Here is a 13,085-nt window from a genome sequence, read left to right on the forward strand (position 1 = left end):
AAGGGGATAATATTTCAGTGTGGGTTGTTTTATGAAGCTATCCCAAGAAGGAGAAAGGCTTCTGCACAGCAAAGGTTACATGCATGGGAAGACAGCTTATGCAATAGTGACAAATATCACTATTGATATATCATCCTCAGGTGTAGGATGAGGGTAAAGGTTCATTCTCTGAGCTTGTGGGTTGCTTTCCAAATGTTTGGTTACCAAGTGTCATGCCCCTGGTGGAGACTGACTCTGAGGGAGAGGAGGAACAGCCGACAGGGAGTGGAAGTGTGGCTCCGGAGGTTGTGGAGGAGGCTGGGGAAGGGCAGAGGCCAACTGGGCAGTCAGAGGAAGACCCAGGCCCATCCCCTCTCCATCCTAGGGCACACAGGGAGGAGAGGATAAGGGAGAGACGTGGTCTCCTCGAGAGGAGAGGGCTTTGATCCTCTTCATGGGCTGTGGCTGTGACAACTGAATAAGAGTTTGGACCTGCATACTGGCAAACACTGGAAACAAAGCATGTAAATATCTCTATAGTTCCTCTCTGAATTTGGCATCCTTCCCAGTGTGTGTTATCTGTGGATATCCTCCAGCCCTTGCCTGGTTTGTGTTGCTTTTTTCCTCCTTCTTGTAACTGTTTGTGTGGGAGTTTTTTGTCTTCAGTCAAGAATATTTGGAGTTCGGAAGCAAAGTGAAGGAATAAAAGGGGCTTCACCTGTTTTTTGTGACTGTGTTTATTTTGTATCCCATCCTGGGTCATCACACCAGGCTAGGTAAAATCTTCAGTGGAATTTAGGAGATGTTAGGGTCAGTGTTCTGTTTATAAGGGCTTCAGGTGTGGGTATCCTTATAAACAGAACCCCTGAATTGCTTTGTTGTGGCCTATTCAGTGACCGGCCCCTCTAGCAGCCAAATCAGAGGAGGAGGAGGTGACGTGGGAGCCAGGGTCAGCATCAGGGCAACCTGGGAGCTCCGAGGGGGAAGAGGGAATGGAGCTGGGAGAGGGAGAGGGAGGGAGGGAGAGAGGGAGAGAGAGAGAGAGATGCGGAGCATCGGCCATCCATCAGCCCTCAGATGAAGAGTCAACAGCCCCCAGGTCTGGAGGTGGCTGATGAAGAAGAAGAGGACCAGCTGGGTCCAGTGCCTGATGCGCAGATGCACAGAAAGCAGAAAGGAGAGGAGAGCAGTGGAAATCTATGGGCTGGTCCTTGGGAAGGAAGAACCACCGCTGCTAGCGAAGCCCCACCCCAGCTCTGGAGATAAAAGGCAGGGGGCGGAGAGGAATAGGTGTGGCAGACAAGTATTCATCTTCCAGATGGACGGACTTGTTAGTCTGCAAGAGAAACTTTTTGCCGGGCTGCTGGCATTCCTAACAAAGGAATCTTCTGAATTCATGTCAGAGGGTTTGTCATGTTTGGGGAGCTGGGTCAGAACATCCTTATAACCACTGACCCGGACACACCCTAAACTCCCCTGAAGATGTTATCTACCCTGGTAACGAAATGTTTGGAAACCAACCCACAAACATGGAGAAACAAACCTTTACCCTCAAGACAGATTATATTGGGGGTCAGGGGGAGGGGGCTAGCTTGCTGTCTCCACACCAAAGGCCAATGGACATGCCGGAATCTCTCCATGCAGGGTGATGAATTCATCATTATCATATAAGCTGCTTGGCAGCATTATGCACCAGGATGCAAAGATTATTGCTACAGGATAGCATTACCCAAAAAACAAACAAAAAACCAGAAATGTGTGTGTACAAGTCGTCCTTGACTTATGACCACAATCTGGACTGGAACTTCTATCACTAAACAATGTTGGCTGCTAAGTGAGCTGAATCTGATTTCATGACCTTGTTTGGCAGGACAAATTCCATGGTTATTCAGCAAACCTAATTTACTGTATTGACTTTGTTTCTTGGAAGATCATAGCTAAATGGCTATCATGTGACCCAGAGGTATTGCAACCATCATGTGCCAGTTGCCAAATGCCTAACTTCTGATTATGCGAATTCACAGGAATGCTGTGATGGTTGTAAGGTTGAGGACTGGTTGTTAGTCACTTTTCCAGCACCGTTATAATTTGATAACAGCACTAGCAATAGCACTTAAGACTTATATACTGCTTCACAGTGCTTTTATAGCCCTCTCTAAGAGGTTTACAGAGTCAGCCTATTGCCTCCAACAATCTGGGTCCTCATTTTACCCACCTCGGAAGGACGGAAGGCTGAGTCAACCTGGAGCCTGGTGAGATTCAAACTGCCCAATTGTTGGCAGTCGGCAGAATTAGCCTGTAATACTGCATTTTAACCACTGCGCCACAACGGCTGCTAAACAAATGGTGGTAAGTCAAAGACTAATGTTGTGGTTAGCTGGCAGCAGGTCCGGACGGCTGAGGAGAGCGAGGACTCAGATGAGGGGCCAGGACCATCAGGGAGTGGACTGCAGCCTTCAGAGATTGTGGGGGATGGCAGCAGTGATGAGGAGGTTCCCGAGGAGCCTGTGCCAATGCATGTGCACGAAGGATTGCTCATAGGAGAGAGCAGTTACAGCAGCATGGGCGACTCGGGAGTAAGGCTGCAAGGTAATGGCCCCTCCCTCAAGAAGATAAAAGCCAGGTTTGAAGAAGCGTTCTTTGCAGAAGGCAAGGACGCTCTGAAACTCAGCCTTGTGGACATTATAATCTGTGGGTTTTTGGCAGCCTTGAAAAACAACTTGGCAAGGCTCTTTCTTGTCAGAGCTAATTAGTTGGAAGCAGACTTTTATCTGTGAAGAAACAGAATTCGTAGATGAAACCTTAAAAGGTGGGAGCTGCTGCCTTTGTCTTGTGTTTGCTTTCTTGAAACCAGGTTGGGTCAGAACAACTGGTCTGAGCTTTAGCTAATGAAGGTATTGCTTGCAGAAATCTATTCTAGGTGTGCATAATCTTGTATAGATTTCAGGGTATTAATTCTCCGTGATCAAAAGCATCAGAACCATCTGGCCTAAGCAAGAAACTTAAAAATATAATCTAAAGCATTTTCACAAGACAGTGGCCTTTTCTGGACTTCAGGAATAATTACCAAGCTAAGGCTACAGCAATAAGCTAAAGAGTATTAAGTTGTACTTCTATACACAATGTTGGGGAATCCAAATTTCACTGACTTTAATGGAAACTAAAGTTCCAAACAGTAAAATAACTGCAACTACAATATTATTGAAAACTTAAAACTAGTGTAATCACTGCTTAAAAGCTTTAATTTATATTTATTCATTTTCTTCACTAAATTTAATCTTAGTGGGTCTGGCCTGTTTTTCTACTATGATCTCTTAATTTTTTTAAAAAAAAATCTACTTTCAAATATAAAACTGAAATCATTTATTAAAGTGGGAAGGAAAAGCACCTAAAAGCAATTTAAACTCTGGATAAGAAGAAGCACTAAAAGCACAAAATCCCCAGATTTCCACCTACATATGTGAAGGATTCGAATGACAATAATATTGGTTTAAAAACCTATGTCAAAGTCCTGAAAGAAATAAAAATGGATTTATTGATTGACTGTGTGCCATCAAATCACTGTCATCCCTTAATGACTACATATAGTTTTGCCTTGAGATGTAAAAAAAAAATCAACGGATTATCCTTTCCAAACATTGCTTTCATATAATTCAGATTCAGCACTCTAAAATTTTCTTTCTCTAACCTTTTAGACATTATTCTTCTGCAAAACATTTATTTAATGCAATAAGAACTCTGTCTCCTGGTTTCTGCCTGGAACTGCAACTGCTATATTTCTTCTCATGTATCTGGTAACAACCACCCCCATTCCAATATCTTTTTATCCTCCACATACATTTTCTCTCTAAACTATCTTTCTTGTGCTGCGCACATAAAAGTAGTTTTAATGTACCTATTGCTTTTACTGAAGATGATTGAATATAACAAGTGCCAATTCCCTGAAAGCCTATAGTTGCCTACAATTTTATTTCAATAGGATAAATAGGTCTGTCTTGAATTAAATGTATGGAGCGTAATTTCTGTTATATTTTAATACCAAATCAATTCCCTCTAACTGAAAATAACTAGGGGTTTTATCACTCAGTTATGATCATTCTTTAGCTATGTTTGCTCAAAACATACATGGGAAGTTTGCTGTCACATTATTGTTACACGAGAATGAATTCAATTTAAATCTTTTATACCTTATAAGTGAATTTCTGTAATGGAGGTGAGCTTTGGTTCACTAAAGCTACTAACTTAAAAAAATACTCTTATATCTTCAAATTAGCAGGGTTAGAAGGTGAGGCAGGTAACAGGGAATTAGACATAATTCTAACTAAATAAGGGTGATACTTTTTAAAGTCATGCAGAAAATTGCTTCATATAAAACATTTTAATTGAAACTATGGGATAAAAAAGAATTCCTTCCTAATCTAGAAGCCACACATCTATCCATCTTCAAGATGACTCATCAATTTACATGGGTTGATTCATATACTTTTTTTAAATAAATGGAAGTCAATTAACTTTCTCAGGATTTGAGTCACTGTTGTCAGCCTATTTCCCCTCATCCATCCCCCAAACTAGCAAAAGAAGATCCTCATTGTTTTGTTTTAAGAAAGGGCACAGAGAACAAGAAGGTTAAGAGAAAATCCAGCAATGGTCATTAGACGCTGTTCTTCCCAACAGCCAAGGAGGAATTCTTGATCAACAGTAATTCCTTGGAGTGATATCTGTGTCTATCTATGGGAATGCACATGAGGTCTGTGTCTCTCTATGGGAATACACATCGGATGTATGTGGGAGGGTGTGCGATTTTGGGGGTATAACAGTTCATTTTTTTTTTCAAAAAAATCAAAATCAAAGACTCAACATCAAAGAGATCGACAAAAAGAAGGCAAAAAAAACGGAGCTCACCTCTTGCACAAACGAAACAAAAGCCTACATTTACAGCTGATGAGGAGTGATTGCTTCTTTTGGAATGGTTACTACAGATGAGGATGTGGGATGACACAAACAAGCTTCCTGCAGCAATACAGCCATCTCCTGAGTGATAGGCAATGGGGCATCTCAAACATCTCACCATACGACCTGTTTAATATAAAATGCACCAGATAACAGTCTGTTTAGAACACACTTTCCAAACTTCGATCAAATTTGGCTTTAGCTTAATTGTTTTTCTTTCTATGACCCTGTAATTCCTATGCCAAGTTTGCAACAGATATTTTCTCTTTGCACCCTGATAAGAGAAACATATGGTGCTGCCTAGGATTGAACTCTCAGCCTTCCAAGTGGGAGGCCACTGCATTGCTCTGGCTTTAGCTTAACATATTCCATAAAAGTTTCTTGTATCGAATCGAAATGTTATAATTTTCAAAAGGCAAGGATAGTTTTGCATTCTTTAATGGTGCAATTCCTCCTGGCTTCCAGAGCGAGCATACTTAAGACAGCAAGGCCATGTACATATATTGGGATTATTCCACTGAATGGCAGAAAAGGTTCAGAAGATGCTATCCCAGCATAGAAGCCAGTTTTCGATTGTTTTTAAAGAAAGAGAGAGAAAATAATCAATGAGAAAGAAAGAAAAACCCCTTAGCACCAGTCATGCTCAGATTGTATTGGCAATGTCTAATTGGTACTCAAGGAATATTAGCTCCTCCTTCCCCCAGAAGTTATTAGTGGAGCAAATTAAGTTGTCTTGCATCCCATCCCTTCAGTCTTCCAGATGGTTGGGAAAACCCCAATGAATTATGCAAAAGTGCTTTGAAAATGAAACATGGTGAATTTTATGCAGATTTAAAACCCAGGGCAGAAATACCCCAATATCTCCCAAAGAACAAGCTAATGAAGCACAAGACAAACTTCTCAAAAAAAAAAAAAAAAGAGATAAGCCAGTTTGTACTTGGCTAAAGAAGGAAGAGGCAGCCTGGGCTGTGAGATAACGAAGAGTCATTGACTCTAATATTTTTCCACAGAATTCCTTTAATAGTCATAGCAAAAGCAAATTTTCCTACTTCCTCCATGGCAAGAAAACCCACCACCACCCTTTACTAGGCTGGCTAGCTTAACATATATGACACCGATATTAGTTTGCTCCTTCACAACTTTAAGAGAATGCAACTGGACCAACAATGTGAGAGCCTAATTTCATTTCTGAGAATTCTAAGCGCCTAATTCCCCGGTTGTTTATCTCCACAGTGTTCTGGTCATGGTGAGCTTCATTCAATAATAGTTTCTAGGAAGCTTCAATAAATGTTTTTACAGCAAACCCTCCTCTGTTTATGTGCTTTAGGAAGCCACTAGCTTTTCATCAGTGAAATAGCCACATTTCTGCATATTTCAAGCCAGCAAGTTTAATTTTCTTTTTCAGATACGGTATCTGAAAGTAGTATAGTCTTGCAAGATGCATGGTCTGATGGTTATGCATGCTTTCACTCCCTTTCTATTACACAATTGTAAGGGAAGATGAAAGACCGTCTTTCTTTAAACACAGATCAGACAGCTGTAAATGTTATACCTAGTCCTTCCCTTCCCTTCCCTTCCCTTCGCATCCATCCATCCATCCACCTCTCTATCTAATCAATCTATCTATCAATCTATCTCTATCTTCTATCTCTATCATCTTTCTATATCTATCTCTATCTATCTATCTATCTATCTATCTATCTATCTATCTATCTATCTATCTATCTATCTATCTATCTATCTATCTATCATCTATCTATCTATCTATCTATCTATCTATCTATCTATCTATCTATCTATCTATCTATCTATCTATCTATCTATCTATCATCTATCTATCTATCTATCTATCTATCTATCTATCTATCTATCTATCTCAATCATCTATCTCAATCATCTATTATCTATGTGTCTATCATCTATCTATCTCTATCTATCTATCTATCTGTCTGTCTGTTTGTCTGTCTGTCTGTCTGTCTATCTATTATCTATATATCTATCATCTATTTATCTCTATCATCTATCCATCTCTCTCTCTCTCTCTCTCGCTCTCTCAATTGTCTGTCTGTCTGTCTGTCTGTCTGTCTGTTATCTATATATCTATCATCTATCTATATCATCTATCCATCTCTCTCTCTCTCAATTGTCTGTCTGTCTGTCTGTCTGTCTGTCTGTCTCTGTCTCTCTCTCTCTATCTATCTATCTATCTAAAGAAAAGGAAAGTTATCTAATGTGCAAAGGTCTGTGAATTCAATTTCCCATTAACATCTGGCTACCCACATCTGATGAAACAGGATGAAATCAATCACAGAGTGTCTCTTTCAAAGGATGTAAGAAATTTGGTTTTGTTTTTGGGTTGTCTTGATCTTTTTCATAGCAAACAAGCAGCCAAAAATGTTTTAGGGTTAGAGTTAGGTTCCATGTCTTGCAGTGTGCAAATAACGTAGGTGTATTTTTACACATATGAATGCTACTGCAAATCTTGTCATTTAGTGAAGAAGTAAGATACACACATTCCCTAACTGATTCAGAATGGATGTTCATTAGGTTGATATAAAGGCTTCCATTCTTTTCTCTCCTGTAAATTTCATATAAACCAACAGCCCAAACCTTTTGTCAAGGTTTGTTGGTTCCTGGCAAATAATTCTCCGAACACAAAACAATTGCAGGAAGGTGAAGATTTTTTTTCTCCATAGAAACCATGGGAAAATAGCAATCACATTAGACCTGTGTGTTATCTCCACCTACATTGAAATAATAGGAAATACTTGTAGCTCGGGTTTTAGATTTTGGCAGTGGTTTCCTCTCCAAGCTGGTTTCACTTTAGTTTCTGAACATTTTGTTACCAGACTAGCTTAACATCATCAGCAGGACTTTCTTGTCCTATTCCTCTGTAGCTTATAAACGTCTTGTGTGCCAGTGTGGTCAGTTGGTTGTGCAATTAACAAACAAGACGTTTATAAGCTACAGAGGAATAGGAGAAGAAAATCCTGCTGATGATGTTAACCTAGTCTGGTAATGAAATGTCAGAAGCTAAATTGAAACAAGCTTAGAGAGCAAAACCACTGCCAAAAACAAACTACATCTGTGATGGCGAAGCTATGGCACAGAGCCATTTGTGTGGGCACACGAGCCCCAGCCAAACTGACCTACACTGCACATGCGCGCACCTCCCAGCTGATTTTCGGCCCGTTTGAGGCCATTTTTGCCCTCCCGGAGGTTGAGGGAGTCTCCGCAGCCTTGGTAGGCTGAAAAACGGGCCTTCCGGAAATTACTGGAAGTGCCAAAACGGGCCTGTTTTTCGGCCTTCCGAGGCTGCAGAGGCTTCTCTTGAGTCTCTGGGAGGGCGAAAACGGCCTCAAACGGGCCGAAAATCAGCTGGGAGGTGCGCGCATGCGCAGTGTAGCTAAGGGGGCGGGGTGGAGATGTTGCATAAGCATGCGCGGGGGAGGGGGCGCATTGCATCGTGGGTGCCGGCACATGCGCGCTTTTGGCACACTACAACAAAAAGGTTTGCCATCACTGAATTACCTTTTCCCACCTAGATTGCCGCTGTTTCTGGACTTTTCCTTTCCCAAGCTTTTAGCAAGAATTCCACCCTGAAGCTATGCAAAATGCACAGGAATTATTTGGAGCTTTTCATGACGATGCCTCGCCGCGAAAATGATCCACCTGCTCTTCCCCTTACCTTTGCTTGCTTTATGGATGTCCTTGTCCATAGAGCAGGCGGTGCAACAATGCTGAGGGCAACGGAATCCTCGGGATTCAAAAACGGCTGTCGTAAACTTGCGGACACAGGCCTCGTGGTAGAATTTGCCACACGCGTTGACCGAGCAGCGCTTCACGTCTTTGCCGGGAAGTTTGCAGGAAAAGCATATATGCTGCCCTTTGAAGAGGAAGAAACGTAAAAAGGTTGAGTGGCTGTTTGCAAAATGTTTTTGTGATTAGAATGCAGTGCTGCAGGCTACTTCTACTGGCTGCCTGAAGTTCGACAGTTCAATTTTCACCAGCTGAAGGTTGACTCAGCCGTCCATCCTTCCAAGGTCAGTAAAATGAGGAGCCAGATTGTTGGGGGGCAATAGGCTGACTCTGTAAACTGCTGTAAAACTCTAGTATATAAGTGGTATATAAGTGCTACTGATGGGGCAGGAACTAAGCAATAATCCTTCCCTATCTGGCAAGCAGAGGTCAACACACGACGACACTGTTTGGCGAATCGTATTGTTTACCATTTTGCTTCTGGGTCCAATTCAAGGAACAGGTTATTGTCTTTAAATCCCTCTGTGGCATGGGTCCAAGGTATTTGAGGTGCCACCTTATCCCAATGGGACTTGCCTGCCCCCTTTGATCCAGAGGAAGTGGCCTACTGGGAATTCCAGTGGACAGGAATCCACAGTGGACCAACTCTGCAGAATCGGATCAGGTGGTCTTTAAAGAAACCAGGCTTTGTGATAAGTGGGGTTTTTATAATTAACAACCAGCAGCTGGACTCACACCTGGAAATAAATTGGCAACCAGCACACGTGTTACATAGATATACTAAACGTGCCCATTATTGCTCATTCTGGACCAGTGAAGGTTTCTGGGAAGTCTTCAAGGGCAGCCCCAGGTAGAGAGCATTGCAAGGAGCCAAACCGTGGGATGGTTAGTGACTGTCTAAAGGGCCTCCTGAAATATACAATTGGGTATCAACAACATACTGCTTAGAGTCCATGGAGATTCTTAGTCATCCAGGTCATAGTTGTCCCAAAGGTGCTTTTTCAAGAGGTAACTGGACTTTCTGGTTTTTCTTTGAAGACGTTTTGCTTCTTATCCAAGAAGCTTCTTCAGCTCTGACTTCTTTAGCTCCATTCTCCGCCATCCAGTCAGAGCTGAAGAAGCTTCTTGGATGAGAAGCGAAACATCTTCAAAGAAAAACCAGAAAGTCCAGTTGCCTCTTGAAAAAGCACCTTTGGGACATACTGCTTAAAGGTTAAAGCAAATCCCACTTTCAATATTCTGCAATTTAATCTTCCCTTTCTATCGATCTAAAAAGAATATGAAAATCCAGCTTTCCTAATGAATGATAGGGGTTGGATGCAGAACGTAGAGCTGGGACGGTATCTCGTGGAAGACATTTTCAAACATGGGTGACAGTGAGAGGATCCAACAGTACATTCCTGTCAGTTTTCCAGAGGCTAAAAAAAACCCAGGCTATGATGTCAATTTTTTTAGCTATCCAATGTGAAGGAAAACAAAGAGGACCAATATTCTAAATGGAGATCAACAGGAAAAAAGGGTTATCTAGTTAATGCTTAAACTCAGTGCTAAAACACAAATGACTGCAACTTCATGCTACAGAATGTGGGTTAGGCTTGAAATCTTAAATCCCAAACCATTTTGAAAGACGAAACAAGCAAGAATTCACTGAGCAGACTTTCAAAAGCCCGAACGGATCTATCTTTAGTAGCGTTCAGAACTTTTGGCGCTCCAGCCCCTTTCTCAAGGCAATAATGATAATAATAATAATAATAATAATAATAATAATAATAATAATAATAATAATAATAATAATAATAATAATAATAATAATAATAATAATAATAATAATAATATTTCCACCCATTTACCATTTTTGCACTCCAGGCAGATAAATTTCCCATCAGACTGTGAGCTCAATCCGAGGCATTCTGTATGGAAGACCCTGTAGCATTCACCTTCGCAGGAGACTAGAGATTCACCGGTGCTTTCACAAATCTTAAGAAAGAAAAAGGAGGAGGAAAAAAAAAAGAATACCAAAAAGAAAAAGAAAAGGAAAAAAACCTCATTAAGTTTCTAATTCAATCAAGTCGAAAAGCTAAATTGTCTTTTTGTGCTGGATTTCCGTACCATTTCCAAGGTTCCTTTACTAGAGAAATACTTTCCAGAGACCAGCACACTCCACCGTATAAAAAAAAAGGACAAGATACAATGATGGAAAAGACATCAGGCATGGCACAAAACCAGGGCTAGCCTCCTCGTTTGGCAGGACTGGGCTGCTGGGGGTTCGCAGGGGTTCTGGAGAGGCCCCCCGCTAAGATTCTGTGCAATTTCAAATCCCACGCCTGGTTGTCCCTGCCTGCATCTCCCCTCCTCTCCCAGGAGTCCCCAGGTGATCCGTTTTGGATGCAGGTAAGTGTAGGGCATGCATGGAGACTCGGGGAGGGTGAAAAACGGGCCTCCCGGAATCCTTATGGAATAATTATCTTCCTTTCCCTCCCTTCTTTATAACTCTTTTAACGAGGGCCCAATGGGGGATAATTTTTTTGGCTCAAAAAGTTTGTTTCTATCGTTGGTTCGAACTTGCAGATCAGATCCAAGAAACACCATCTAGGTTTTTTTCTTTTCTCTCTGTGTGCCAAGGCAGGCAGGCAAATTTCAGGATCAAAGTCCTGCATCAGGAGGCGACCCTAGGTGTAGGCTCTCCTGCTCGAGCAGGGGGTTGGACTAGATGACCTCCAAGGTCCTTTCTGACTCTGTTATTTTATGATTCTATGATTTTTTTCTTCATAAATATGATAAGTTACAGTACAGTATTAAATAAGGCCGTATCGGACCACATCCCTTCACAGGAATTTAGTGGGAGTGCGTGTGTGATACACACAGATAGATGCAGGGATACGTTGCTGAGGGTTCGCTGAGGTTCAAGAGAGCCCCTTGCAAATTTTCTGTGCAGTTTGGAGACCACCCCCAAATCCCACTCCTGGCTGGCCCCGCCCACCCTGCCCCTCCCCTCCCCGGAGTCCCCAGGTGGCCCGTTTTGGATGCAGGTAAGTGCAGGGCCACCACGGAGGCTTGGGGAGAGTGAAAAACGGGCCTCCCGGAAGTTCGGGAAGGCCGGAAATGGGCCCGTTTCCAGCTTCCAGAGAGCCTCCGGAGCCTGGGGAGGCAGTTTCCACCCTCCCGGAGGCTCAAGGAAAGCCTCCGGAGCCCGGGGGGAGCAAAAAGGTGATGCAGGAGGCTGAGTAGGCCATGCCCATCATGGCCACGCCCACCCAGCAACCGGGCAGAGGAAGGACCCTTTGCTAAAAATTTTGATGTTGATATGTATTTTTCTAATCACTATTTCCCATGAGATGACGTCTGGATTTTGATCACTTGAGTGTGAGGATGCTGCAAAAGTCATAAGTGTGAAAGATTTTTTTCACTGCTGTTGTAACTTTGAACTGTTTTTAAGTTGAGGACTACCTGTATAGTCCTGGCTCGCACAGATGTGAATAATTAGGAAGGAAATAAAGAGTTATTACAGTTATGTTCACCTTGCAAAAGGGTTTCGGATGTAGACATTTGATGGCTTCCCTGCCTGTTATGTGAAAAATGAACTGGAAGGAGGAACTGATCATCTGCCCCATATTTTTGTTTTATTCACCATAAATGAGAAGACTCTGAAAATCTTTTCTTTCTCTGTTTGCAAGTTCTTATAAAAAAGAAAAGTCTTGCAGTGCCGATTAACTTGCAAAAGTAATTGCTCACTTATTCTAGCAAACTAATTGATCCTCTTTGAGTGGGTGAACCAGGAAGCTCTAATCTGGCGGGGAATGAAAACCTGTCACTAGATGGCAGCAGATAATCCAGACACACACACACACACACACACACACACACACACACACACACAAGAGAGGAGAGAGAGGGAGAAGGAGGGGAGAGAGAGAAAGGGAGAGGGAGAGAGAGAGAAGAGTCAGAGGGAGGGAGGGGGAGAGAGAGAGAAGGGGAGGAGGAGGGAGAGAGAGGGGTCAGAGAGGGAGGGGGAGAGAGGGAAAGGCAGAGAGAGGGAGGGGAGAGAGAGAAAGGGAGAGGGAGAGAGAGAGGAAGAGTCAGAGGGAGGGAGGGGGAGAGAGAGAGAGAAGGGGAGGGAGAGAGGGAGAGAGAGAGGGTCAGAGAGGGAGGGGAGAGAGGGAAAGGCAGAGAGAGGGAGGGGGAGAGAGAGAAAGGGAGAGGGAGAGAGGGGAGGGAAGGGTAGAGAGGAAGGGTAGAGAGGGAGAGAGGAGAGGAAGGATCAGAGACAAGGAGGGGGAGAGAGGGGGAGAGAGAGGGAGGGGGAGAGAGAGGGGGGGAAGGGGAGAAGGAGAGGGAGGGAGGGAGAGGCAGAGAGAGAGAGACAGAAAAAGAGAGAGAACTATGGGAGTGGCAGACCT

The 13,085-nt window shown here is 42.8% G+C and overlaps 1 protein-coding gene across 4 annotated transcripts in view; it reads right to left on the reverse strand.

Annotated features, from left to right (window-relative positions):
* NSD3 (nuclear receptor binding SET domain protein 3) overlaps positions 1 to 13,085 on the reverse strand; it is a 121,364-nt gene that overhangs the window by 34,030 nt on the left and 74,249 nt on the right. For all 4 annotated transcript variants that reach the window (XM_087969604.1, XM_087969607.1, XM_087969603.1 and 1 more), the window contains exons 12-14: positions 10,539 to 10,665; positions 8,618 to 8,815; positions 4,882 to 5,055 (exon numbers count right to left, since the gene is read on the reverse strand). In XM_087969604.1, the coding sequence (XP_087825730.1) occupies positions 4,882 to 5,055; positions 8,618 to 8,815; positions 10,539 to 10,665 (499 nt within the window). The remainder of the gene's footprint in view (positions 1 to 4,881; positions 5,056 to 8,617; positions 8,816 to 10,538; positions 10,666 to 13,085) is intronic.

Source organism: Notechis scutatus, chromosome 7 (assembly GCF_049901735.1).
Source record: "Notechis scutatus isolate UNSWTSFEM ecotype Mainland chromosome 7, rNotScu1.2, whole genome shotgun sequence".
Taxonomy (NCBI): Eukaryota; Metazoa; Chordata; class Lepidosauria; order Squamata; family Elapidae; genus Notechis; species Notechis scutatus.